Source organism: Microtus pennsylvanicus, chromosome 20 (genome assembly GCF_037038515.1).
Source record: "Microtus pennsylvanicus isolate mMicPen1 chromosome 20, mMicPen1.hap1, whole genome shotgun sequence".
In the NCBI taxonomy this organism is placed as follows: domain Eukaryota; kingdom Metazoa; phylum Chordata; class Mammalia; order Rodentia; family Cricetidae; genus Microtus; species Microtus pennsylvanicus.
In genome coordinates this window covers 34613396-34638601 of record NC_134598.1, presented here as the reverse complement: position 1 = coordinate 34638601, position 25206 = coordinate 34613396, and the positions used below count along the sequence as shown (strand labels likewise).

Genomic DNA, 25206 nt, shown 5'->3' with positions numbered 1-25206 from the left:
CTGGTTGGAACAGAAGAAATCAAAATCAATAAACAGCCAGAGCCTGTGTCTTGAGTCGCAGTCTGTTCACAGGGGAAAACCCAGCATGGGAAAGAAACATCAATTGTGGGGCGTGAATCAGAGGTGAGAATCTCTGTCTGTCTGTCTGTGGCAAAGCAAACAGCTGTTCCCGCTGGATCAACTCCCCCCAGTTGTTTCAGAACCATTCGAATCCAATGAATTATTGTTCTGGAGAGCACATAAAATGCACAGCAAACTTCCTGCCTTCGTCAAGTAAGGTACCAGATGGTAGATACGGCAGTTGACGGAGAGAGTATAATGAGGTTTGGATTCTGGCTCTCGACCAAGGATAGAGAATAGAGTTATCTGTAGCTAGAGGGCTTCAGAGAGAAAATAAGGTCAACCTGGCATTCTTTGCCTCCCCCAGCTTTTCACCAGAGTTAGTAAATGCTACTCTTTGGACATCAGTGGGCGATGCCCTCCTCCTAACGTATTCAACGCAGGGGCCAAGATGGTGGGTTTCAGAGGCTGACCCTGAAATATCCATCTAGCTGAGCAGTGCTGGGCTTAAGTCAAAAGCACGAGGTAGTTTCACACTGCAGCTTTTCTCTCCCCTCAGCTGCTCTTCAACAAATCAGTGGGTGAATTAGGACCCAGGACACCTGCCGACGTAATGGAGCCTCAGTACTGAGCTAACTGAACAGGCAAGCTGGACGTTTCTGCAGGAGTGACTGCTTCTGCTCTGGGCTAAAGCAGCCACCTTGCCTGTCGCTCGGATCAGTGTCCCCGGGAGGAGAACCCTTGCCCCTGGTTAATGCAGGAAGACTTTTCTCCCTATACCTCTCACGAAGAGCTCGGTGGAACACTTCTCGTCCCCAGCTGTCACGTAGTATTCTGAATCATCTGTCAGCGAGCAGTTATTAATAAACATGATTCTCTCGTTTCCTTTGTGTTCAAAGATGTATCTGTTTCAAACAGGAGGGAGGCAGGGTTTGTGACCTGGATTTTCTTTACTTTATTGGCAGATTTGGCTTATCATTTGTTAATACTTGAGAATCAAGGATAAAGCTATGATCTTCTATTTGTGCAGCGTATTTTATATGTTCAATTAATGTCAAACAAAAGCTCATTTTCTATTTTTATGATACATGGAAAATATGTGCATTTATACATACTATTTAATTTACTCTCTTCTTTTATATGTTTTTATTACAAATATAAACAAATTCTCATACAGATAACCCACTTTTGGAAGATAGAGTTGGTTGAGTGTGTTAGTGAGATTTTTAACTCTGTACATTCTTCAAATGATTCTGTATTCATTATGTATGTTACAAAAGTGGCAGATACTTTGCCTTGTTCATTGTTTAGCCCACAGACACAGGATATTTTTGTTGGGTGGATAAATGATTGTACAATGTAAGCAATAGCTTATCTTACTTGATAAGATCAGCAACAAATGAACTTTCTTAAATGAGCTTAACCCCTGGGCCTTTGTACCACAGTTACTAAGAAATCACTTTCCAGGCTGGAGAGATGGCTCAGCAGTTAAGAGCACTGACTGTTCTTCCAGAGGACCTGGGTTTGATTCCCAGTGCCCATGTGGAAGCTCACAGCTGTGTGTAACTCGGCCTCTGGCCCCCACAGACACAAATGGTACATGGACATACACGTGAGGGAAAACACCAATACACATCAAATCCATTTTCAAAAGAAAGTTCAGGAACAGAACACTAGAAGTCAGGAAGAGAAAACACTCTAATCGATTATGTTGACTATGGAGGAGCACACAAGCTTATTCTATAGCTGATCAAAAAGCCAAAGTGAGGAAATATCTCAAATTGAAGACCTCAATAACAAAACATATCAATATTTTCTAGTAACGCTGATCTAGAAAAACCACTTCTGGGTGAATCGAGGCTGTTTTCAAGAGACTTTTGCACCGGGTATAAATATTATCTCAAAGTCATTCTGTTAGGCATGAGCCCACGGAGAAGCTGGAAACCATGTCCTTGTACTTCAGAAGTGACAGGTTTCTGGGATTAAAGTCTGTGTCGATGTACATGAGGCACTTATTAAAGCAATACGGAAAGGCTGAAAATCTCCCAGGCTGAGGAAGATCGCTATGAAGTGGTTTCATGGCAGACTAGCGATACCATCAGAGATCAGTTCGACTAGTCCTTCCCTGGAAGAGGGTTGACACATAATAAAACAGGGGCTTAGGCCCGAGTTTCATCATCTTTTTGTTTTGTTTTGTTTTTCAAGACAGGGTTTCTCTGTAGCTTTGGAGCCTGTCCTGGAACTAGCTCTTGTAGACCAGGCTGGCCTCAAACTCACAAAGATCCGCCTGCCTCTGCCTCCCGAGTGCTGGGATTAAAGGTGTGCGCCAACACCATCTGGCCTGAGTTTTATTACTTTAACATCACATTGTTCTGTTAAGATAGTGCTGTGGCTACTCCCGGCAGCACCCAAATAGAAGGTGTTTGACCACTATCAAATACTCACGTTATTTTGGGGGGAAAAAAAGAACCCCAAACCCCAAACTTTCTGGTTATGAGATGCAGTTTTCATCTGGCAGCTCAACTGTATGTTTCAAATATTTCTAAGTTTCATTATAGAGAGAAGTTAGATAATGACATTTAATGTGTAGTGACACAAAATAATTGTGACTTGCTTGAAATAGCCTCAGAAAACATGAGAGTTTATTTTACATAGTGCCATGACTTTCAGAACTCGAAACTCCATGAAAAGTGACTCCTCTCCTTCTGTACAATTTTACATTATAGAACATATAGAAAAACAGACGCTTCAAAGATTCCCTCAGTCTCTAAAAGTTAAGCCAAACTGCTGTTCATTTATATTTTCATCGAGTCCTTTGAAGCCCACTTACTTGGTGCTGGGTCGAATTTCCTGACCGTTTTTAAACCACTTCACCTCCAGCTTTGGATCTGCCAGCTCAACCACAAACCTCACTCTGCCTCCCTTATCCACCTGATAGGCAGGATCGAGAATTTTTGCAAAAGCTGTAGATAGAAACGAACAAACAAACAAAATGACCGTGCATGCACGCAGGGAATCAATTTAAATAGTTAATGTGTCCATGGAAAATCTAAGAACATGTTTTTAAAAAGTCTCAGGGAAGAATAAAGCTGGAAGCTGTCCCATTACCCCTTGTATTCCAGAGTTATGCTAGCATGTATACAATAGGATGGTTTAAAATTGAAAGAGAATTCATGTGTTTTTTTAAAAAGCATCAGAGAAAAATAGCGCTACTACTAATTTTAAATTGCATTAGTTTACTTTGTGTGTGCCTGCATGCATATGCAGAAGTTGGTGTCAGAAGACGCAGTGAGGAGTCTGTTCTCACCTCCCACGTGCGTTCCTGGTTAAAGTGGTTAGATTTGGCAGCAAACATCATTACAAGCTGAGCCACCTCACTGGCCTATGCTGGCTCACTTTCCCTTATTTTCAAAAGATAAAAACGACTATTAGATTTCCAACTGGTTACCTAGCACATGGATTTAGAACTCAGCGTTTAGAAAGGCCAGCCTTTCAAAAGGAGTCGTTGAGGTTCTATGTAGGGTCGGTCATCTGAACATGAAGGGAAACAATATTCCACAACTAGAACCTGACAAAGATCCAGAGCAGAAAAACTGGAGGCTATAGTGCCAACTTGAAATGTATGCCTTCTCCGTCCCAACTTCATGTCTCGAATCATAGCCGAGTAAACCCTCCCGGGAAACCTTACTGGATGTGAGGGGCGAACTCTGAGGAAGAATCAAGAGCTGCAGAGGGAGGGAGAGATGAACCTGAATAAATGGGGACCTCAGAGAGGTTCCTGGAGGCCACGGGGTGTCTTCTGCTACCTTGTGTGGCATCCGTGGTACTGCAAAGGTGCGGACCATAAGCCACGAGGAGCCACACCACTACCAAGGCACTCCTCCACCTGAAGCCAAAGTGAACTGAAAGAACCCTGAACCTCCGCAGGCCCGGAAAGCCGAGACCGACAGGACACAGTTCTAGGCCACAGACCCCGTGTGCTCACCTGCGCTCTTCTTCTCCACCCTGCGCATGCGCTTGAGCCGCTTGAGCATGCCACGCAGGTCAGTGATGCCATACTGGAAAGCGATCTTCTCGTACTCGTTGGGGTTGGCATTCTTCAGCAGCTCCCACACATCTATCTCCGGCTCTTCCTCCTGCTGTTTCACCTCCCTAGCCCGCAAGAATGGTTGCCTAGGTTAGAACCTGTCCTGCCCCCAAAGATCCCCCTCGTTGATGCTCGGGGTCAAATATGTACGCTTTGAACTTTACTTTTTCAACTTCAAAACACAAATGGAGGCTGGTAGAGATGTCAGAACAAATCCTGAGATATTTTTCCTTTCAATTTTTAAGTCTGATCGCATTTAATCTTGGCCAAAAGGCCGAGAAGCAATGGAAGGTGAGACTTGGAAAAACTTAAAAATAGATCTCACCCCACATGCGAGTAGTGGATTCAGTTTGAAAAGCAGATGAAGAATTAATATTTTAAATTGGTCTGTGAGTGAAAAAATCCCTTTCTACATGTATTAATGTAAACATAATCCAGACAGTATTTCAAACCTGTGGATTCGTGCAGACTTTGTTTTTGTCATGTTAATAAACATGTGCATTATTTTATTATTTTTTTACATTAAAAAATTGAAAAAATCATAAAGGGTTTTTCCTTGTTCTTCGTATTAGTGTGTATTAAGATGCATTTTTTTTAGTTTTCCATTTGAAAGCAGTGTTTTAATGAGAAGTATTGCATGATACATTGCAGATGTGTAAATATTTTGTAGAATCAATTGGTGCAAGTATTATTGCAATACAAATTGCAAATATATCTCTCTAGTTCATCATTTATCTTTTGCCTGTCATAATTTTTTCCTATTTTTTTTATTATTTATTTATTTATTAAAGATTTCGGTCTCTTCCCCGCCACCGCCTCCCATATCCCTCCCCTTCCCCCAATCAACTCCCCCTCTCTCATCAGCCGGAAGAGCAGACCAGAAGACCGGGTTCCCTGCCCTGTGGGGAGTCCAAGGACCTCCCACCTCCTTCCAGGTCTAGTAAGGTGAACATCTAAACAGCCTAGGTTCCCACAAAGCCAGTACGTGCAGTAGGATCAAAACCCAGTGCCATTGTTCTTGACTTCTCAGCAGTCCTCATTGTCCGCTATGTTCAGTGAGTCCGGTTTTATCCCATGCTTTTTTAAGATGCATTTTAAAAGAAAATTGTTTTTCTAAGCTGAGAGGAAAAAGAACAATAAGGCAAAAAAAAAAATTCTGTCGCACCTCATCTTAACACATCATCTTGAATTTGTAAGAGTGAGAATGGGCTTGGGTTATAGACAGCTTACTGGTGAGCTGTCAAAGAAATGGCTTAAGATCCATGAACAAGTAACTGGGTACTCTGACCCCACATCCTGATCACGGACAAAGCACGTTTGGAACTCATGAAGAAGTACATGACGACACCGCCCTTATAATGACGACACCGCTGGCGGCGCAGCCATGAACTCCATGTGTCATATGTTATATGTGCCAGCACTAGGGAGGCAGGGGCAGGCGGGGCTTGGTGAGTTTGAGGCCAGCCTGGTCATCACAGGCTAAGCTGTGATACAAGTAAGGTCCTGTCTCAAAAAAAGAAAGAAAGAAAAAAGAGAGATTAAAATATATGTCTTGCCCTTACTTCAAACTCACAAAATGAAGCTAAAACTTACACATAAACTTTTTTAGTGAATGAGTTTAGTATAAATGAAAGACATAATTTAAACTGATTTTCTCCTCTGGCTAAATAGTCCTGGTTATTTTGTTTAAGGTTAACCAGCTTTTTATAAGTTTTAAAAGTTACAGGGATTCTTGTTGTGAACAGCACTGGTTTGAAAGTGGTTTTATAGAAAATTGGTCACTAATTGGAGAGATTACACTGAAAATATGGTGGGAACATTGCTAATTATTTTCCAGATTCACTAAGCCTGCAGCCTGAACGCGGTCTTCCTTTTCCATCTGTCTTTCAGTGTTTTACACTGGGAGCTGTAGAGAGGGTGGGGTCATTAAGACACCTTCCTACTCTTCCAGAGGGACCTGGTACCTGTTTTGGCTTCCATGGCCAGCCCCACTCCCCTCCCACACACCTGGCACTCACTCACAGAGACACAGATACACATGATTAAAGGGAATAAAAACTCATTTTCTAAATATTTTAAATTTGGATTATTGCGATTAGAACGTGTAGGTACACGTGTGCATGTTTTCTGTGGAGTGTCCCCTCATCTACTGAAGATTTTCATTACATTTCAACCTAAATAGAGCCACTTAAGAATTATTTCATACTTTGATCATGTTAAATCTGGAGATTTTGTTACCTCTGGTATTTTAATCAAGAAGAATTATGTCATACCTATTTCAATTTACATATTTCATATTACACATGGTGGAAATATTTAAAGATATAAAAGTCTATATACTTTATTCTGTTTTCTGTTTGCTTTTAAGATGACTTATGTAGCCCAGGCTGGCCCTGACTTTAGGATGTAGTTAAGGATGACCTTAAACTTCTGATCCTCTTGTGCCCTCCTCCTGAATGCCAGGATTACAGGTGTATACTACCAGGGCCAGTTCATCTGGTGCTGATAATCAAACCCACAATCTTGTTCATGCCAGATGAATAAATACTCTACCAACTGAGCCACACACCCAACGTTTATTATAATTTAAATTGCTATAAGAGACACAAGAAAAAAAAAGCGAGACACACTAGGTGTCTCAGGAGGTGAACGCTTGCTTCCAGAAGAAGCCAGTAAGAATGCTCACCGTTTCCCAGAGGAGACTCACAGCCAATCATCCTCCGCATCTTCTGTTGACATATATATGATGAGCTATGCCTTTCCGGCGTGTTCCTTATCAAACTGTATGTGAACCTCAATTATCTTTTTTCTTCTTTTCCTGTCACTTCAGTGAGGCCCCGAGTTTAAACAGAAGCATTTATCTTGTGCTGGGCTGTGAGGTCACAGCTCTGTTCTGCACTGTCAACCCTCCTGGAACCCACCTTTATGTACCATGGTGGCTGCTCACTGAGTCTGTGTGGCTAACTGAAGTCCAGAGAGGGGAGAGATCTAGATTTTTAGATTCCTCTGCATGATTGCGCTAGACCCGTAGAGGGTCCACCGTGCTTTTATCTACAGCAAAAATTTCTATAAATCGCTGGTCCCAGGGACCCATAAATCATTTATAGAAATTTTATGTAGAACAAGACTTGTAAATATAAAGGTCTAATCCTATAGTGAAATACTGCCCCAAAGATCAGCCTTGATTCATCTAGTGTATATTGAAATAAGCTGGTTTTCATATGCAAAGGGAGACTTCTCTCTACCCGGACAGTGGTTCCAACATGTATGCCAATAGAGATTTTGCCACACACTTCTGGAGGAGTAGAAAGGGTGAACCATGTGTCATTACCACAATGAAAACACATGCAACCCATGGTTTAGTAGGAAGCACACGCCTTCTCCAGTTATATGGTAGGTTAGTACCGTATGTTACACAAACGCAGTCTTATGTGAACAGTCCAGTGGGGCTAAGCCTTAATTAAGGATGCAAGGAAATGAGAACTGGAGACATAGTTGCTGCCCTCTTCCCTGAGATCTTTTTTCTCCTGTCATTTGAGCTACATAGTAAGATTCCTCTTTCTTCCCCATGCAAATGGTTGGTAGAAACAGCCTGATATTTTTTCTTCCCCTTTCATCCATATGAATTTACCATGTCATATCCTGGTTGTGCTCATGTGGGTGAGTGTGTGTATTGTGTGAGTGTTTGTGCATGTGTGTACATGTGCATCTATGCACGTGTGTGTGTGTGGTCTTTGTGCGAAGACAAACGCACTGAAAGAAAATGTTCCATTTTTCCAAAATGCATGGTTCTGCTACCTACCGTGATCCAGGTCTTTATATTTAATTGAATTTTTACAGTTCTATTAGCTTTTACTTCTCACAAGTACACACGTGGAAAGCACACTTCAGAGGGGACATACATTTTCACCAAAGTCACAGGAAGAAATCCCACACTGTCAAGAAAGTGTGATCATTGATATTAAACATTTATTTCCGTTTTACTATCTTATTTTACTTCTTTACGTCTCTTTCACTCTCGTATCAATATCTTTTCATCCTTTTCTAGGGGTCAGACCCCGCTTTATTTCCCTGGATGTCATCTAGCTTTATGTTCTACAGAGAAAGCGGCTGGTATATTTCCAGTGGAGTCTCCTGTGCTGCAGGAAGAGAAACTCCCTTGTCATCTGCGACGTGATGGACTTTGTAAATGACAGTTTTAGCCTCTAGGGCAGACTTGCAGCTCTGTTTGTAACCTGGGGTCACGGGGATGACACTGACCCAGAAAGGAAAAATGGAGAGATTTGGATTCGGGTGTCTGCCCTACCTGTTCCTGTGTGACTTTGTGTAAACAATGCATTGTCTCCAGACCTTGGTTCTCACCTGAGAACGAGGCTCACTCAAGGACACCTCATATACTATTACTTTAAATGTACTCTGGGAAATAATTAATATTACTTAATCGAATGATGGAGATATCAAACAGATGTGTTTGATATTGCCACATGTATTGATTAACACTTATCACTAATTAATAAATCACACCTATTACTATTTCTGTTTTTAACCCTAAGGTTTAGGGCTCTGATTGAAATCTTCGTTCCATTAACTGGAAAAAAATCCATCCAACCAAACTAAGAAAATAAACACAAGTTTGGTTTCTTTCAAGAATTTACAATTCTTGAGGAGCCCTTGTACTAATATTTCTTTAATATCACCAAGGGGACTCAAATTGTTTTTAAAATGAATCTGAAATGCTAAATGAAAATTAATGCCAAAATTCTAAGTTATAAGGTTTACTGTTTCTTCACAAATTTGTTAGATAAAGTATAGTCCTGGCAAATAACACTTTCTTTTTATTGATTTTTCTGCTATAGAAAATGTCTTGAAAAAATTTATCTAGGTGTAAATAACATGTATGTAATATAGTCTATTATATAATTTTATACTTGTACATATATGGACAGAAATCCTGAAGCATGATTGGTATGCTGACTGAAGTGTGAATTATGATGTGTTTATCTCTGTTTACTACTGTGTTTCATTATTTCTAAAACATGCATCTTGGGGATGTCATTTTAAACATCTCTGGAATAAGTTTGTGTCTTATAATCAACACTGTGTCATAATAAAACATTTAGGAAAACTATTTCATCATTAGCGCTTTATGTCTTCAAATCAATGTCTTAAATTTGAGTCATAAATAGCATATCAGAGTGACTGTCTATTGCAAAGACCACTACCAAAAAAGTGAAGTTGATATTTTCAGTCAAAATATCAAAGGTAGAACCAAAGTTGTATTTACCCAATCACAGAAGAGGATCATATGTAGTCTTGGCTGTTTCCAGGCATTTACATCTTATGTCTCAGTTATCAAATTTCCTCACCCTCAACTAAGAAAATACATGAAAACTCATAAAACATGTAAGTAGAGAGTTTAGGAAGCATCAGCGACTGCCTTCAACAGATTAGTGTGTGACTGTTGCCTTCTTGATCTCGTTTAGTTGGCTGTTATGTTCTATGAGCAAAACATATTGTAAGAAATGACAATTCTTTGAAAAGCATTCAGCTTAACTTGACTTCTCCGGGTGGATCTAAAAGATCCAGGCCTCATGGCATCTCTTGGTTCTCACCTACGTTTCAGGAGACCACTAAAGTCAAGTTCCCCTGCATCTTCTTGACCTTCTCCACTGTCATTGACAAAAGAAAAGCAAATCTGGGTTTAATGCAGAGAACAATGAGCTTCCCCGAATGAACACTCTACACAGGATGTATATGCAATTTTGTACTGGCACGCAAGGGCTAAATTTCTTTTCACACAAGTGACATTGGAAGCGTTCGGGGCATGTACTTGTGGAAAAGTAGACGCAGGACCTGTGCGACTGTATGGCTGCAGAAGACACCATGTAGATTGCATATGTGAAGCTGCTTGGATTTGTGTTAAAACTAATAACACAAATGCACTTAAGCCAAGCAACACAAAGTGCTTTGTTTTTGCTGGTTGGGGGCTCTGGAAAGGAACCTGTGTGAAAAGCAAAGGACTTTTGCTGATCTCTGTTATCCATGGAAGGCAGAGGTTGGCTTGAAGGACAAAGTGTAGCCAGTCACACACGTAAGTGCACGCATGGCCTTATGTCCAAAGGTAACCTCCATGCCCACGAATAGATGAATCAGGTTAAGTGCTACCAACAGGGCGTAAAAATGGAACTAGTCCCTGTAGAGCTTTCTGGAAGATGCATTTCTCTCTGGTTTAAAGAGACTGCGGCTCTTTGCAGCACAGTCCCTTGGTTTTCTTGTTAGCACCTTTTAAATGTGCAGTTTTCATCTTGAGTTGCTCATTAACTCTTAGTAACCTTCTCGGGAGTTCCCCTAGTAGAGAAATGCATCTTTAACTCAGGCATGCAGCCGCTGTCTTGATTCTCTACTACCCCGAGTAGAAGCTGCAGCGCTGGTGTGTAAGCAACACTACGGATTTACTTACATGCTTAGTCTCTAGTGGAGATTTTTGTCTCCTGAGCTTTACGGGTGTTACTTGTAGTTTCTAAGAAAAGAGTATGTGGGTTTAAAAACAGGGTGCCTAATATGGAAGTCCTAAGAAATGAAAACCGACTAACACGTTCTCACATTTTCTGTGAGCAGGTGGCTGGGGACCTTCTAAGGTCAACACATGTCTATTCTTTCAAAACACAAACGGGAGCTTCTGTCCCCCCGTCTTAAGATATCCCTACATGTGCCATGCACACATTTAGGTCGCTTTATTGCTAAGTATGAGATGAGGGGGCAGTGATGGAATTTGACACTTGGAGGTTTCTTTTCAAGTTAAAAATTATCATTGGTGATTTGGATAATATGTTTCAAAAGTCACTAAACATTGTATTTCTTGAAAGTTTAGCCAAGAAGTTGTGTCTGTGTAATCAGTCAAAAACCATTGCTGTAAGCTAAAGGGATCACATATTTTATACTCATGGGCAACTTTCCTTACTCAATAAAAATGATCTGTGGATACATCGCTCCTTTCTACAGCGTGCTCAATGACAGCAGATTCGGCGGCTGTTCGTTTAGGACCATCCCACAGGACGTGGGGTTCACTTTACTAAGCAGCTATCTGTGTTTCGGGTGGGGCACATGGTTTAGTAGCTCCACACATCACGAAAAGAGATAGAACGAGACTTTCCAGCTCTGGCTATGTTGGTGTGGTATCAGATGTGTTCTTTCCGCTTCTCTTTTGGGCATTTGGTGGAAAACAACGCAATTAAGGACGAAGCCGCTCCCCAATCCGGATAATCTAAGGCAATCACGAGACCTCAAAAACAGAGGCTCCCCTCTAACAAGAATGCTCTAAGAAATTATCAGTATAAGGTTGGCTGGGCATTAAGCTCATGGCGTATCTAGAAAGGCAACTTTTAAATATATGATGTGTTCGTCGGCAGTGGAATGGGCCGTGCCTTTTTGGAATATGGAGCACAGAGGGGAAATGGCCCACCTCCAGGTAATACGCAAGCTCTCTGCATTCCCACTTGAAATTACCTTCTCTTGAAGGCAGATCTGATGTCAATGTTTGGAGTCGTCCCAGTGGATTCTTTGGAAAGAAAGAACAACACAGTGAGTGGGGTTAAGAAGGCGGTCTTGTGTGCCGTTCTCTCAGGGACTGTGGAGATCTCCCCAGATGGAAAGGCATGAGATGGGACGTGGCTACCCTCCTGCGATGAGCTCCTGAGGCAGCCTCTCTCATTCTCTAAATGAAGAACCAGCAGAAAGGCCTCGAAGGCAAACTGTCATTCTACCTGCCTGTCCACTGGTTCACAAGAACTTTTAAACACATTAACTTGATATTTCCTGATAGGGATTTTGAACTGCTAGATCATGGAGGGAAGTCCAAAGATCAGAATTCTGAAAAGGTTTCCCAGGAGACTCTTTGACATGCCTGGCTGGGGTAGTGCAGCTTTGTTGGGTACCAAAATCCTTACAGTGAAGGGACCATGACCATTCCACATCTGCTTTTCATCTCTCGGAATAAGAACGTCATGTCCTTTCCAGCCTGTCCGCATTGCTCCACTCCACTCCCCTCCCCTCCCCTCCCTCCCCCACCTCTCTTCCTCTCCTGCCTGCCTGCCTCCCTTCCTTTCTTTCATTTTCACTTTTTTAAGAGACAGAGTTTTATTATGTAGCACTGTCTGGTCTGAAATTTATTCTATAAACCAGGCTGGCCTCAGTAGCAGTCTCTGTCTCCTGAGTGGCTGAGGCATGTACCACACATAGCTCGTCTACACAGCTTACTGGAGGAGCTCACCCTAATGTGAGAACAAGGTTCACCTCCTCATAGTCTCTGATTTGCCTAACACTGCTTGAGTACAGGAAGGGAGTTTCCCTTTGGCATGACTGCCCTTCCCTGTGCATTGAGCCACAGCTGACTCCCTTCACCCACACGCTCAAGTGGTTTGTGGAGTCTTTGTGATCCTGGCTACCCTGCTCCAGAGGGACCCACGTTGAGGTCCAGGGCACATGACACAATGACATCACCCCAGATGCGGAACAAACAGCAGGTTGCAGAGAAAAGCTTCCTAAGACTCAATTCCGTTCCATGTCAATAATTACGTTTAAAACAATATTGGCCTTTTAAAAATTTTTAGTGGGCCATATCACATTTGGATGAACTCATCTTAAGGTAATGATTGCTGCTGGCAAGTTGGCTTTCTACCTGCACTCCTACAAAAGAGGAGATTTCACCCATCCTCAATGTACCCTAAGATTTACCCGTATTGTGTTTTCTCTGGGCTATACATGTATGCATGGGCAGGGAATTTCCATTTTGGGACTTAATTACTATAAGAGAGCATCTCCCTTCAGTCCCTGCTTCCTGCCATCCTTAGAGTCTTATTCCCAACCCTCAGAGGAAAAGCAGCCTCATGCAACAGATAAAATCATTATAAAAATAATATAATTCTCTAGGAGACAGAGGGAATATGATAGCAAGAGATAATACTGGTTCACTGGGCTCACTGAATCTCCACAATCAGAAAAACAGAGTCTTAAAAGCAAATCAAGCCAGGTGGTGGTGGCACACGTCTTTAATGCCAGCACTATGGAGGCAGAGGCAGAGGCATCTCTGTGAGTTTGAGGTCAGCCTAGTCTACAGAGTGAGTTTCAGGATAGTCAGGCTACACAGAGAAACCCTGTCTCAAAAACAAAGCAAAACGCAAATTAAATCACACAAATCTGATAGATAGCCTTACATAAATTTCTTCTCAACCCCTTTCCACCCGTACAAATCCACATTTATCCAGGTGAGATGGTTCTCTTACCATGCACTTCGAGATCAAAGGAACAACTGTCAAATTTGTCCTTGTAGGTGACCTCACACCGGTAATTTCCTGCGTAGTTCTCCTTGGCCTTGATAATCTGCATCTCGAATGTGTATATCTGCAACAAAAAGCATCCAGACATTCTGCGGGCTGACCTTTGTGACAGAGACAGGTGCTCGCCTTTCAATTACTGAACAGATTTCTCAGTATTGGTGTAAGGAGAAAAGGGAATCTATATCCACTAGGTCTCGGTCTAGAAGGGTGAATGTGCCCATGGCTTCTAGACACAGCGAGACAATTGCGACAGAGGGCAGACGTAGGAACGATAACCCAGAGGGACTAAAATCTCTCAAAACAAACTTGTGTCGTGTGGGCTATTTCCTCTGGGCTGGATCTGATCGTTGCCATTGCGAACCAGACTAGCTGCCAATCACCAGCATGAGACAATCACAAGATGAAGCCTTCTTAACGTTCCCTTGTGGAGGGAGTGTGGAGACTCGCAAGGCCCCTCCCTGTGGTTACACAAACAGTAAAGAATTACTGAAGGAGAGGACAATCTTCAGGCCTAGCTCTCAGTTAAGTTGCACTGAAGATGGGTGATCCAGCTTCCAGGAACCAACACCCACGCTGGGGTGAGGCTTTTCTTGCTGTGGCCCCTGATTTCCCCATGCTGCTGTAGAAATACACCTTATATAGGCCCCTAGAGATAACCCCAGTGGATTCGTTGGTTCACCAAGCTGGACTTGGAGGGGATGCTTTCTTTGATGTCACTGTCTCAGTTATCTGGGACGAACAGACTCCCTAGGGAAGGATAAACGTGCAGCAGTCTGGAGCAGCTTTCTGCTCCCCGCAGGAGGGTGAGCCAGGGGCTCAGGCCGTACCCGAGTTTGCCTCTCGAAGGTCTCCTTCAGCTGCAGGTGTTTCCCAGCTTTGCTGGCCAGGTCCATCCATTTCCCCTTGAACCATTTGATCGTGGGCTTTCGGAGAAGATCTTCCGCCTTGACTTTGGCAATGAAGGTGATGTTGGCGCCTAGAAAAAGCACAAAGGGTTTAACCTGGGATTTAGAAACTGTCGTTTGTCTTGTTTTCTGCAGAAGGGAGTCGGTGCAGGTCTGTACAGTATAGAACCTGGCTTACCGTGTCGTGATGGCACAATGGATGGGGCCCTGCTTTGTGATAAGTATCCTTGAAGTCTTAGGGAAGTCCATCTGATCTGCTTTGGAAGTTTCTGTGTATGCATGTATGTGTGTATGTATTTCTGTATGTATCTCTCTATATATATCTTTTACTTAGTAATATATATTTATATAGTATATAATACACTATTATATATTATATGGTTATATACACACATATATTCAGATAATATGCTAATATATATGTACAAATATATACATATATATATATTTATCTGAACCCTGGGGCCTTGTGCATTCTAAATAATTACTCTGCCATTGAACCACATCCCAGCCCATTTGGAAACTCTGATCAGAAAAAAAAGCAATGAAAATATTGGTGGAAAGAAATATCTATGTGTGAACTTACATTTATGTGGAATAAAAAAACCCACAAAAGAAACATATATCTTTATTATTCAATATGATGGGATGCCTACAATTACAGGGCTATGAGTATGTTAAACTGCTCTCTTTGAAGTGACTTGAAATGTCTATGTAGTCACTGATTAGGCCCTGGGGACATCAGAAGCAGTCTGGCCACTGGCCCAGTGTCTCAGTGTCTTACAAGAACATACAAGGAGCCAACATTTCTACTTGTACACTAAACCTGAAAGAAGAAACTCTAGGAGATAGTTAGGCATGTGTTTGTTTGTATAATATCTGGTCAACCACCCAAGTCTGATTCTGATCATGAGAATTCGCTGACTTAATACCCCAGAGACCCAAAGTTCCTCTCTGTCTTGGCTCTCTGTTTAGTTCCTTCGTGGCATGTAGCTTTTGTGGTTATCTGGTTAACTTTTCTTGTCTGGTCCTGTCTTTAGACTATAACTTATATGGATTCATATGGTATACTGTATCCAGCACAACCAGGTAGCATGTAATGAAGATTTTTGAATAATTATTTTCAAATCTTAACCATCTGTCTGATCAGCTGCCCCTGCGACACACGACATAGTTTATCTATCACATGTACAGACTAGAGAGTGTCCTAAGCCCCCGATGGGGTGAGTCCTTTTACAGTGACAGCAGGCCCCAGTCTTCAGAGCTGGGTCAGAGTACTTCACAGGCAGGCCTCATGATTTATTCTCATTTCACACAAGAAGAAACCGAGGTGGAAAGAGGCTAAAGAGTCTGTCCTATTAGCAAGAAGAAGAACCAACCTTTTAGACCCAACCAAATTGGCTCTCAGGTTCCGACGCTGGACTCCTGTTCACTAACAGCTACTAAAATAACCATCATCCCATCTTTGGGGTTATAAAATCCATGGTGTAGCATTTGGGTACAATATATCATTGCTCACTCATAAAAAGAAATACTGATACTACAACAAGAGTGGACCTCAAACATGTTATGCTGATCACGAGACTCCTAACGCAACAGACCGTGTGTTGTATAATTATTCCATTTATATAAATAAACAGGGTGGGTAGATCCATAGAAACAAAGTCAGGATTAGGGAACGGAGAAATGGGGTACAAGATCTCCTGTAATGAAAATATTGTGGAACGACATGGATATGATGCATGTTTTCGTGGCTACTGAAAATCTCAATTTAAAATGATTCATTTTGTGATCTGTGTAAAGGGGAAGGATTCCTGGGTCGATACTCACCAACTTTCACTGATCCTGTCTGAGGCTTTTCAACAAACAGGGTGGACAGCTGCGAGTTGGCATTCTGTTTGTCCTGCTCCTCTCCGCCAGCGGGTGACTCGCCCAGAGACCATTCTGGAAGCAGAAAGGAGGACACGGATCATCTCAGGGCCAGGTTCTCCACAGGCTGGCTTACCTGTGTTTGCTGTTCTCCTCCTACTGATTCTTGCTCTCACCTAATAAACCTAGATCAAAATGATGGGATTCTCTTGTCCCACCCACCACCAGAAGGGAGGGAGAGATCTCCATCCTTACAGGGACAGATCTTCCACGGCCGGGCCAAGGGACATTGTCTAATTCCTGCAACAGTGAAGCTTCTGGGGTGAGTTTACTGTTTTGGTGTTCTGCCTGTTCCCCATCATCTACACAGCGGCCATTAGAGATTCACGCAGAAGTCTTGGTGTCTTTCCAGGAGACTGACTCTAGGGCCGAATCCATACAACAGAATCGGGAGAAGCTAAAAAGGAGAGTCTCTTTGAGGGTAAACTGCCCAGTGTGGGTCACAGAGCCAAGCCTGGCTCTGTACTTTTAGGTTCCTTGCTGTGTTCAGTAGGAAAGTCTACAGAGAGGTAGGTAAAGGGGTCACGACCTGCAGGTACAAATGTAAGGAATAGTGCGATTGTCCTGCAAGGAAGGAAACAAAAAACAAAAACAGAGAGAAGACTGGTCGAAGCTTTCCCATAAAGAGAGACAAGCTGAAAAGGAAGCACTTCTGTATTTCCTAGTCTGAAAGGGGGTGCAGGGTTAACACCGATCAGCAGTCAACCGCAGTGAAGGAGGGGGGCAGGTGGGGGCAGGGGGAATGGTCTCCGAGCCCTCTCTGAACCAAGTGCGGAGTTCGGTTGTCCGCCCTTGATCGCTGGGGGAAAAGGCACGGGTCAATAGCTCCACTTGTTAGCGCTCATGAAAACAAGGAGAGGACACGTTTAATCATCTTAGTTTTCCAGTGTCAGCCATGCTCAGTCGTAAAATTCTGCCCGCGAGGAAGCTAAGCCGAGTCCTCTCTTGAATGCGCATTCCTAACTCCCAAGTTATTAGGTGACAGGTGCACGTTGTGTCTGTGCCGTCAACGATAGTCGGGAGTGGCCACCGCTTGCGTAGATGGTACGAGGACAAGAATTTTTATTGTTTTGTTCATTCCTATGCCCGCAGTGCCTTTGCCACTGATTGGCCCTCAAGTAGCGAGTGATGGAGCGGGTTAGGCCCACGGCATACAGATGTTGAATGAATGAATGATCAAACAGCTTCAGAATTGCTGATACAGCTGACAGTGTCTGAAAATGTGTCTAGTAATTGTGTTTAAGATTATGTACGGATGTGAATTATAACTTGGGCATATCCCAGGAGTGGAGACTGATCTCTGTTTGCTGAATGTTAAAAACGATATTAGGAAGTAAAGCAAGTAAGTCTACGGAGTGTGTGTGCCTGGATTCCTGGATGTGTGCATTTGTATCATGCAAAATTAATTGTTTCTCAATGCATTAGTCTTTTTGTACTGGGACATGGGACGAAAGGTTGCTGTCAAAGCTGCAAACCAAATAAAACAAGGATTAGAATGAACAGGGCTTCAGGAGACAGTCATTAGTGCTGTGAAGCTTGGGGTCCCGATGCATTCGCTCACCTGAATCTTTTCTCTCCAGGGCCCGACTACCCAAACCTGCAAGGAAAGCATGATTTGGAGGAAGCAGGCAAGCATAGGAAGGAGGGAAGTGGGGTGACTACAACCTTCTTGGGGGTACCCCCAACCCTATCTCTTTTTGTTACGAAGGAAGAAAATCATAAGGATGGGAGTGGCAGGATACATAGATGAAAACGGATGACAAACATTTTCATCCCTGAATTCATCCATGTCCAGGATTTCTCTTTTCCTTTTTTTCTTTTTTTAAGACAACGCCTCACCAAGTAACTCAGGCTGGCCTTGAACTTACTCTGTAGCCCAAGATAGCCTGGTCTTGAGAGTCCTCCTGCTTCAGCCTCCCCACTACTGGGAGAGTGGGTGTGTACCACCACACCTGGCTAGGAAATCTTCCTTTTCAGAAGTTTCTCTTGGAAATCATCATCTAAGACAATGATTCCCCTCTCGCTTCCCCGACTCTTTGCTTCTACAGTGGGACAATGGAGTGATGAGGAGGCAGAAGCTGGGCCAGGGAATGGTCCTAACCTGGAGGCAGGGCACTCGGCGGAGAGGCCTCATCTTCCTCTGAAACAAGAAACAGGAGGAAAAAGTCAAGGAAGAAAGAACTTCATCCGGGTGACCTGGGGGAGAGGGATCTGGAAAAGAGGAGAGAGGCTTCACAGCCTTTTCAGCCACTGAGTGAAGCCGTAGGAGACCTTGCACCTGCAGGCAAACTTTAAGAGAACAGGCGAAACCCCAAACCGAACAGAAGTACAATACTGGTGAGCGCTGGGTAATTCAAATGAAAACATAGTTTTAAAAAAATGAAACTGTGCCAGAGTTTCTGTAACTGTAAGTCGGTGGGAAAATGATGGAGGGGGTTTCCAGGTTTGTTTGTCATAGCTGGAATCAGTGTCGGAAGTTATCCATATGCCACATTCAGTGAGACGCTGACACACAGCTTCCAAAGACTGTGTGAGAACTTATTTCCACCCAGCTAACCCCCAAGTTTCCCTTCTGTATTTAAGAAGCCGGAACTCGAGTAAATGACTAAGAATTAGTTCGTTTTGTTAAGTTCAGCGATAATCACTGTCAGAACTTTACAGCATTTTCCCGAGATTGTATTGGAACTTCCAGTGTTACATCATTTAAAATTTACTCATGCAAATTGATGAGTTTCACAATATGTGGTGGAGGGCTTATGCTCAGAGGCATGGAAGGGCCCCTTCCCGACCCCACCTGTGTAGCAACGTGCGTGCTCTGCATGCTTAAAGAGGCAGCAGATAGTGCTGGAAACCCTGACCCTTCCTTCCCAAAGCATGCAGGCTAAGGTTTGAGTGAATAAGACACATTTTACACTTGTCAAAATAGACCCTTATGTGGCCTCACACATATGATACAGAAGGTCCGTGTGAATAGCATGTTTAGTAAAAGTAGTTTAAAAATTACGGAAAAGGTAGGCTTTCGTATGATCTATTTGAATATTTGCAACAAATATTATTTCAGTAACTTCACGCTACGTTCAACCAGGGATGTTTTGTACCACTTCTTCAAACAAAATATTGAAACACGAAGCATAGAGACCCTCAGTGTTATTATTTCAAAGTCAGGTTACAAAAATCGGGATTGTTCAGTGGAAATGTTTAGTGATCGAAGGTTAGGAAATGCTAGGCTCAAGCAAATGTTTATATTTTATTGTGTTGTGTGTGCACGTTCACCGGTGCAAAGGTCAGCGCCCTTGATGAGTTCGTGTGCACCAGGAATTGACTAGAGGGGATGCCCTTCTTAAATCATTTCCCTTTAGAGTTCTCCTCTCCTGGAGCACTCATTAACATTCCAAAAAATGGACATCTATAGCTACTTCTGAAATAGAAGGAGAAAGCCAGCCTGGAAGTCATGAGCCTCAAACTCGAAATCCCCCTGCCTCGGCGGTCTCCTGAGAACTGAGGTTGCTGGTGTTCATCTCTGTGATCGACCTTGGGTGTTGAAAATCTGACCTCAAACTCTCCAACACTGGCTTAGTTAAATTCAATTGAATTGGGTGAAGAAGAAGAAGAAAAGTTTAAATTTTTCTTATCTACCATGAAAGGCAGATTCTGTTGCCAGGAGGAAACTATGTGAACCTTTTAGGTTCTGTGACATTTAATATCTTTAAAAAAAAAAGAAAGAAAGAATCTCAAAAGTAAAGAGACAAAATAGTCAGTGTAGTATGGGTGTCACACTGATGACTGCTTCTAAGGGGCTACAACGCTGATGAAGAGTCTACCATTTCCATTTGGGATTACTAGAATACAAGACACTCAGAGACAGCATCTGCGGGCAGCAGGCTACATCCTCTAACTACACAGAAGGGCAATTTAGCAAAACACACTGTTGCAGGATATTTGGTCATCCTGTGAAACTCTGAGACTGTTAATAAAATTAACCTTGGATGGGGGAAGAGCCAGTAACTAGTTGACAGGAAAGCTAGGAATATGGATAGAGAAGCACATAGGAAGGAGGAGGGAGGGACTTAGAGATTCCTGGAGGATTTTTTTTTTTTTTTTTGGTCTGGAACATGTGGAGAAACACTGCTCTTGCTGCGGCTCTAGGAAAAAATCCTCAAGACCCAGCGATACCACTTTGGGGTATATACCCAAAGGATGCTCAATCGTGCCACAAGGACATGTGTTCAACTATGTTCATAGCAGCTTTGTTTGTCATAGCCAGAACCCGGAAACAACCTAAATGCCCCTTGACTGAAGAATGGATAAGGAAAATGTGGTACATTTACACAATGGAGTGCCACACAGCAGGAAAAAAAAGACATCTTTAATTTTGCAAGCAAATGGATAGATCTAGAAAACATCATACTGAGTAAGGTAACTCAGACCCAGAAAGACAATTATCACATGTACTCACTCATAAGTGGTTTTTAAACATAGAGCAAAGAAAACCAGCCTACAAACCACAATCCCAAAGAACTTAGACAACAATGAAGACACTAAGAGAGACATACATGGATCTAATCTAAATGGGAAATAGAAAAAGACAAGATCTCTTGAGTAAATTGGGGGCATGGGGACCTTGGGAGAGGGTTGAAGGGGAGGGGAGAGGAAGAGAGGGGAGCAGAGAAAAATGTATAGCTTAATAAAATCAATAAAAAATGAAAAAAAGCAAAAAAATCAACTGGCCGCTTCTTTCATCTTATTGGGTTTTCAGCTCAATATCAATACCTGACTTCCGAGTCTTTATTGGTAATAGAACAACTTAGATAAAAACAACAGCAAATCTTGTTTCTAAGCCATGGAAAAATAGCCGTGAAAATTATGGCTAAAAATCTTTAGTTTTCAGGGAAGAAGTCAGAGGAGCGAGAGAATACAGCCACATTCACGGCCTGGAATCTCAGTGAGGTGCATGAGTCCTCTGGGTCACGTGTGAGCCCTGATCACAACCACCGCAGATCCCGTACGGAGGGTTTTCAGCCTTCTAGGCTCTGTTGGGTATGCAGTTATTTCTACCTGGCTGGCTTTGAACTCAAAGTGATCCACCTGCCTCTGCCTCCTACGCGCCGGCATTAAAGACGAGGACCACTCTGCTTGGCTTTCCCATAGCTGGTTTTTATTGGCCTGCTAATGTAAAGATTAATAACTTAAGCAATGTAAACCTCAGAAAAATGCTGAGACTTTAGAAAGGAGACAAAAAGCATATGAGATATACCTGGTTCACAGCAAACACCAGTTAAATACTGATATAATATCTTGTCTGATTTGGGCAAATTAATGACGATCTCAAGCAGGGCAATCATGTAAAAAAAATATTAAAATATCCAAAGCATAACAGCAACAACAAAATATCAGAAGACAGCAACAACAGCTAACATTAGTTCATCATTTTTGTGTCATTTTTATTAACTTAACACTTTTTAAAATGACACATGCCTTCATGTTTTGATGTTTACAAAAATCAATATTCATTTTATTTCAAATATGTATATTTAATGAGTTTCTTCCTCTCCTCTGAACCTGTTAATCCAACGTTCTATCTTCTAGCGCTGTCTCAGAACTGGAAAATACAATGATGTGAATTTTCAGCTAAGTTCATTACTTTAAAGCAGGGACACTAGAACACACAGCAGAAGAAAAGGAAAAGTCTGCAAGAAGCATCTCAGCGGGTGACAGATTGATTGGCAGCTAAAGGCAAACGCTGAAACTCGTTTAAGTGTGCGAGTAACAAGCTCCGGATAGCATCACTGCAGGGACAAAGGGACCTAAGTGAAGAAAATGAGTTAATGACTCTTTAAAGACAGGTCGGAAGGTCTGCTGATGTACTTCCTCGTCTGCCGGCCACAGCCGGGTCAGGAGGAGGAGACTCCAGCTTAGGTCCTGTGAGACATTTGAGAAGCGTGCGTGGTTTCATGTGAGATGGTTTATGTGGTGATGCGAAACCCTGGGAAGAGTAAATAAGGTTTTATTTTCCTTGCAGCAACCACAAAAAGCAATTATTTCTCTGAAAAAAAAAAAACAACCAAAAGGCACAGTAATTCTTTCAACTAAGCCTATCACACACATGCATATGTGCAATAAATATATTTACACATATAGGTGTACATATATACACATATATAGATACATGTCTATACATATATGTGTAAATATACACACATATATATGTAAACACACACACACACATTGAACTAACAGGGTACTAAAAAAAGAATTTTTTTTTTTAAATAGGGTCTTGCTTTGTAGCCTTGGCTGGCTTCAAACTCATTCTTGCTGCCTCAGCTCCTCAGGTGCGAGGATTGTGTGTGCATGCCCATGAATGACGCTGAAGCTCCTAACGTGTCTGAAGAAGTTGGCAGATATAGCCAACACCCTAATTACGAGCTTGATACCTGAACCAAATAACTCTCCTTGGCTACAAAAGCGAGGTTTGTTTGTTTTCCCCAGAAAATATTGAGGTCATCCCAGAGTAAATCCAGTTAAAAATATTCTTAAAACGTGTGGACTTTACGCCTGAACCACATGTGGGCGGTGTCACAGAGGACGGAAGAGCCTGCAGTGACACATGGCTCTGAGCTGCCACCCGGGTGCTAAGTGTTTCACCTGGGTCCTCCTGGAAGAGCAGTCAGCGCTCTTACCTATAGGGCCGTCTCTCCGGGACAGCAGCGCACTGTTCACAGTGATAGCCTAAGAGCTTATCTATTGAAGATAGTTTAACTAGACAGAGGACTAGAGTGCACAGTAGTAAAAGATGCCAGGATAAGTTCAGAACTAATTTCCAGGTGTGGTCATATTCAAAGGCTTTGGGCAAGCTGTTCTATGCTACCCTCGCTAACTCTGAGTATGCATCTTGCCCAGCGAGTGAGGAGAATGTAGGGATAAAACTACCCGGATCATCGTGGAGATTCAATTGTTGATTCCTCCTGCAAGCATTCATTGGAAGGTTGTCCTGTAAGGTTCTGTGCCAGATGGTGGAGGGAATGAGATGAGGAGACCAATGAGGTGCTAAGACCCCGTGCCTGATCATGGAAAAGCAAAGGAGTCGGCCACTAATGCGTGACTAAGTGGAGACAACCGTAAATGACAGGGACAATAGGTCCAAGAAAAATCAGGGGGAAGAAGGGGAGGTGGAAGTGAACCAGATGGCCAGGGTAAGCTGTCAAAGGTCTGGAACCAGAATCGGAGAGTTAAAAAAAAATTAAAAAAGAGTGAGCAGAAGAAGACATTCTAGTTAATCCTAGGAGAAAGTGTGGCGACCATTAACACCATTTAGCCCACACAGTAATTCTTTCTTATTGTACCTTTTTGCTTAGCTATATTCTTTGAAATCTCCCTGTCCTGGATGAGAATGGATGGCCATTGAAAAGGACTACACAAATAGAAACCAAAATAGAACCATTTACCTAGCTTCCTTATATAGGGTTATCAACTTTTTATACTTAAATCAACTTGCTTGCCAAGTATAAAGAATGACTCAAAGAAAACCAACATGCCCAGCAGGTTCTGAACCCAGGCATGCGACTGTATGTAGAAAACCAATATGCCCAGCAGGTTCTGAACCCAGGCATGCGACTGTATGTAGAAAACCAACATGCCCAGCAGGTTCTGAACCCAGGCATGCGACTGTATGTAGAAAACCAACATGCCCAGCAGGTTCTGAACCCAGGCATGCGACTGTAGAAAACCAACATGCCCAGCAGGTTCTGAACCCAGGCATGCGACTGTAGAAAACCAACATGCCCAGCAGGTTCTGAACCCAGGCATGCGACTGTAGAAAACCAACATGCCCAGCAGGTTCTGAACCCAGGCATGCGACTGTAGAAAACCAACATGCCCAGCAGGTTCTGAACCCAGGCATGCGACTGTAGAAAACCAACATGCCCAGCAGGTTCTGAACCCAGGCATGCGACTGTAGAAAACCAACATGCCCAGCAGGTTCTGAACCCAGGCATGTGACTGTAGAAAACCAACATGCCCAGCAGGTTCTGAACCCAGGCATGAGACTGTAGAAAACCAACATGCCCAGCAGGTTCTGAACCCAGGCATGTGACTGTACGTAGCTGTGTCTACAAATAGAAGAGGGGAGAAAAGCTACTAATTTTAGGGGATCCCATCCCTTGGTCTTATTTCTGTCATCACACTTGTTTTCTATAAGGAAGTATTGGCGATTGGCTGCTTTAGTTTCTAGAAAACTTAAGCATAGGAATGGAGTAGAATGACCTTTGCAGACTGAGGGTCGAGCCCGGGCTTTGTAGAAAGCATGACAGCTTGCCTTCTGGGATTACATCACCTGTCCTGTTGGTTAAGCCCCGCAGGTCAGATCAAGCCCCTTTCCAAACTTGGAAGCAGAGGTATTATACCCCACTGGTCTTGTTGAGAATAATGTTACAATGACCGCGGCCAGGATGTTCAAGCCTCCTTGAACCCGTATCATGGAAAGAAGTTTAGGCGTTTGCACTGTCTGCATTCTGTAAGAAAATAGCCTTGAACGATGGCCACGTAGCCAGGATTAGCATCCGCGGTACTGTCCACGGGCACTCCTGAAGGTCAGGACAAAGTGTAATATGCTAACACCGTGCCTTCATTTACAAGAGAGTAAGTCCACGTTATCTGAGGAAAGTCCAGTATACGGAAGGACAAAAATAAAGGTTTTAATGGTGTGTAGGAGACAGTAGCACAGGAATTAGGAAATCATATAAGACATACAAGGAACAAATAGAAAATTAACGTGCTTTGAGCTGTGTCCAGGAATGAAAAGCATGTTCTTATTGCAATAAGAAAATAATTACTCTGAAATTTAAACTAGATGATTCATGACTCAAATAAATGTTAGTGTAAAAATGTAAACGTG

General features: G+C 42.7%; 1 protein-coding gene across 8 annotated transcripts in view; it reads right to left on the bottom strand.

Moving 5' to 3' along the window:
• The window catches only part of Mybpc1 (myosin binding protein C1), a 77678-nt gene that overhangs the window by 30337 nt on the left and 22135 nt on the right, over positions 1-25206 (bottom strand). For 4 of the 8 annotated variants that reach the window (XM_075954748.1, XM_075954741.1, XM_075954745.1 and 1 more), the window contains 10 exons: positions 18418-18456; positions 17878-17913; positions 16218-16331; positions 14310-14458; positions 13429-13546; positions 11654-11705; positions 9760-9816; positions 4046-4212; positions 2891-3023; positions 841-965 (listed from right to left, as the gene is read on the bottom strand). In XM_075954748.1, coding sequence (XP_075810863.1) covers positions 841-965; positions 2891-3023; positions 4046-4212; positions 9760-9816; positions 11654-11705; positions 13429-13546; positions 14310-14458; positions 16218-16331; positions 17878-17913; positions 18418-18456 — 990 coding nt within the window. The remainder of the gene's footprint in view (positions 1-840; positions 966-2890; positions 3024-4045; positions 4213-9759; positions 9817-11653; positions 11706-13428; positions 13547-14309; positions 14459-16217; positions 16332-17877; positions 17914-18417; positions 18457-25206) is intronic. The other 4 variants (XM_075954744.1, XM_075954747.1, XM_075954749.1 and 1 more) reach the window with 2 other exon arrangements.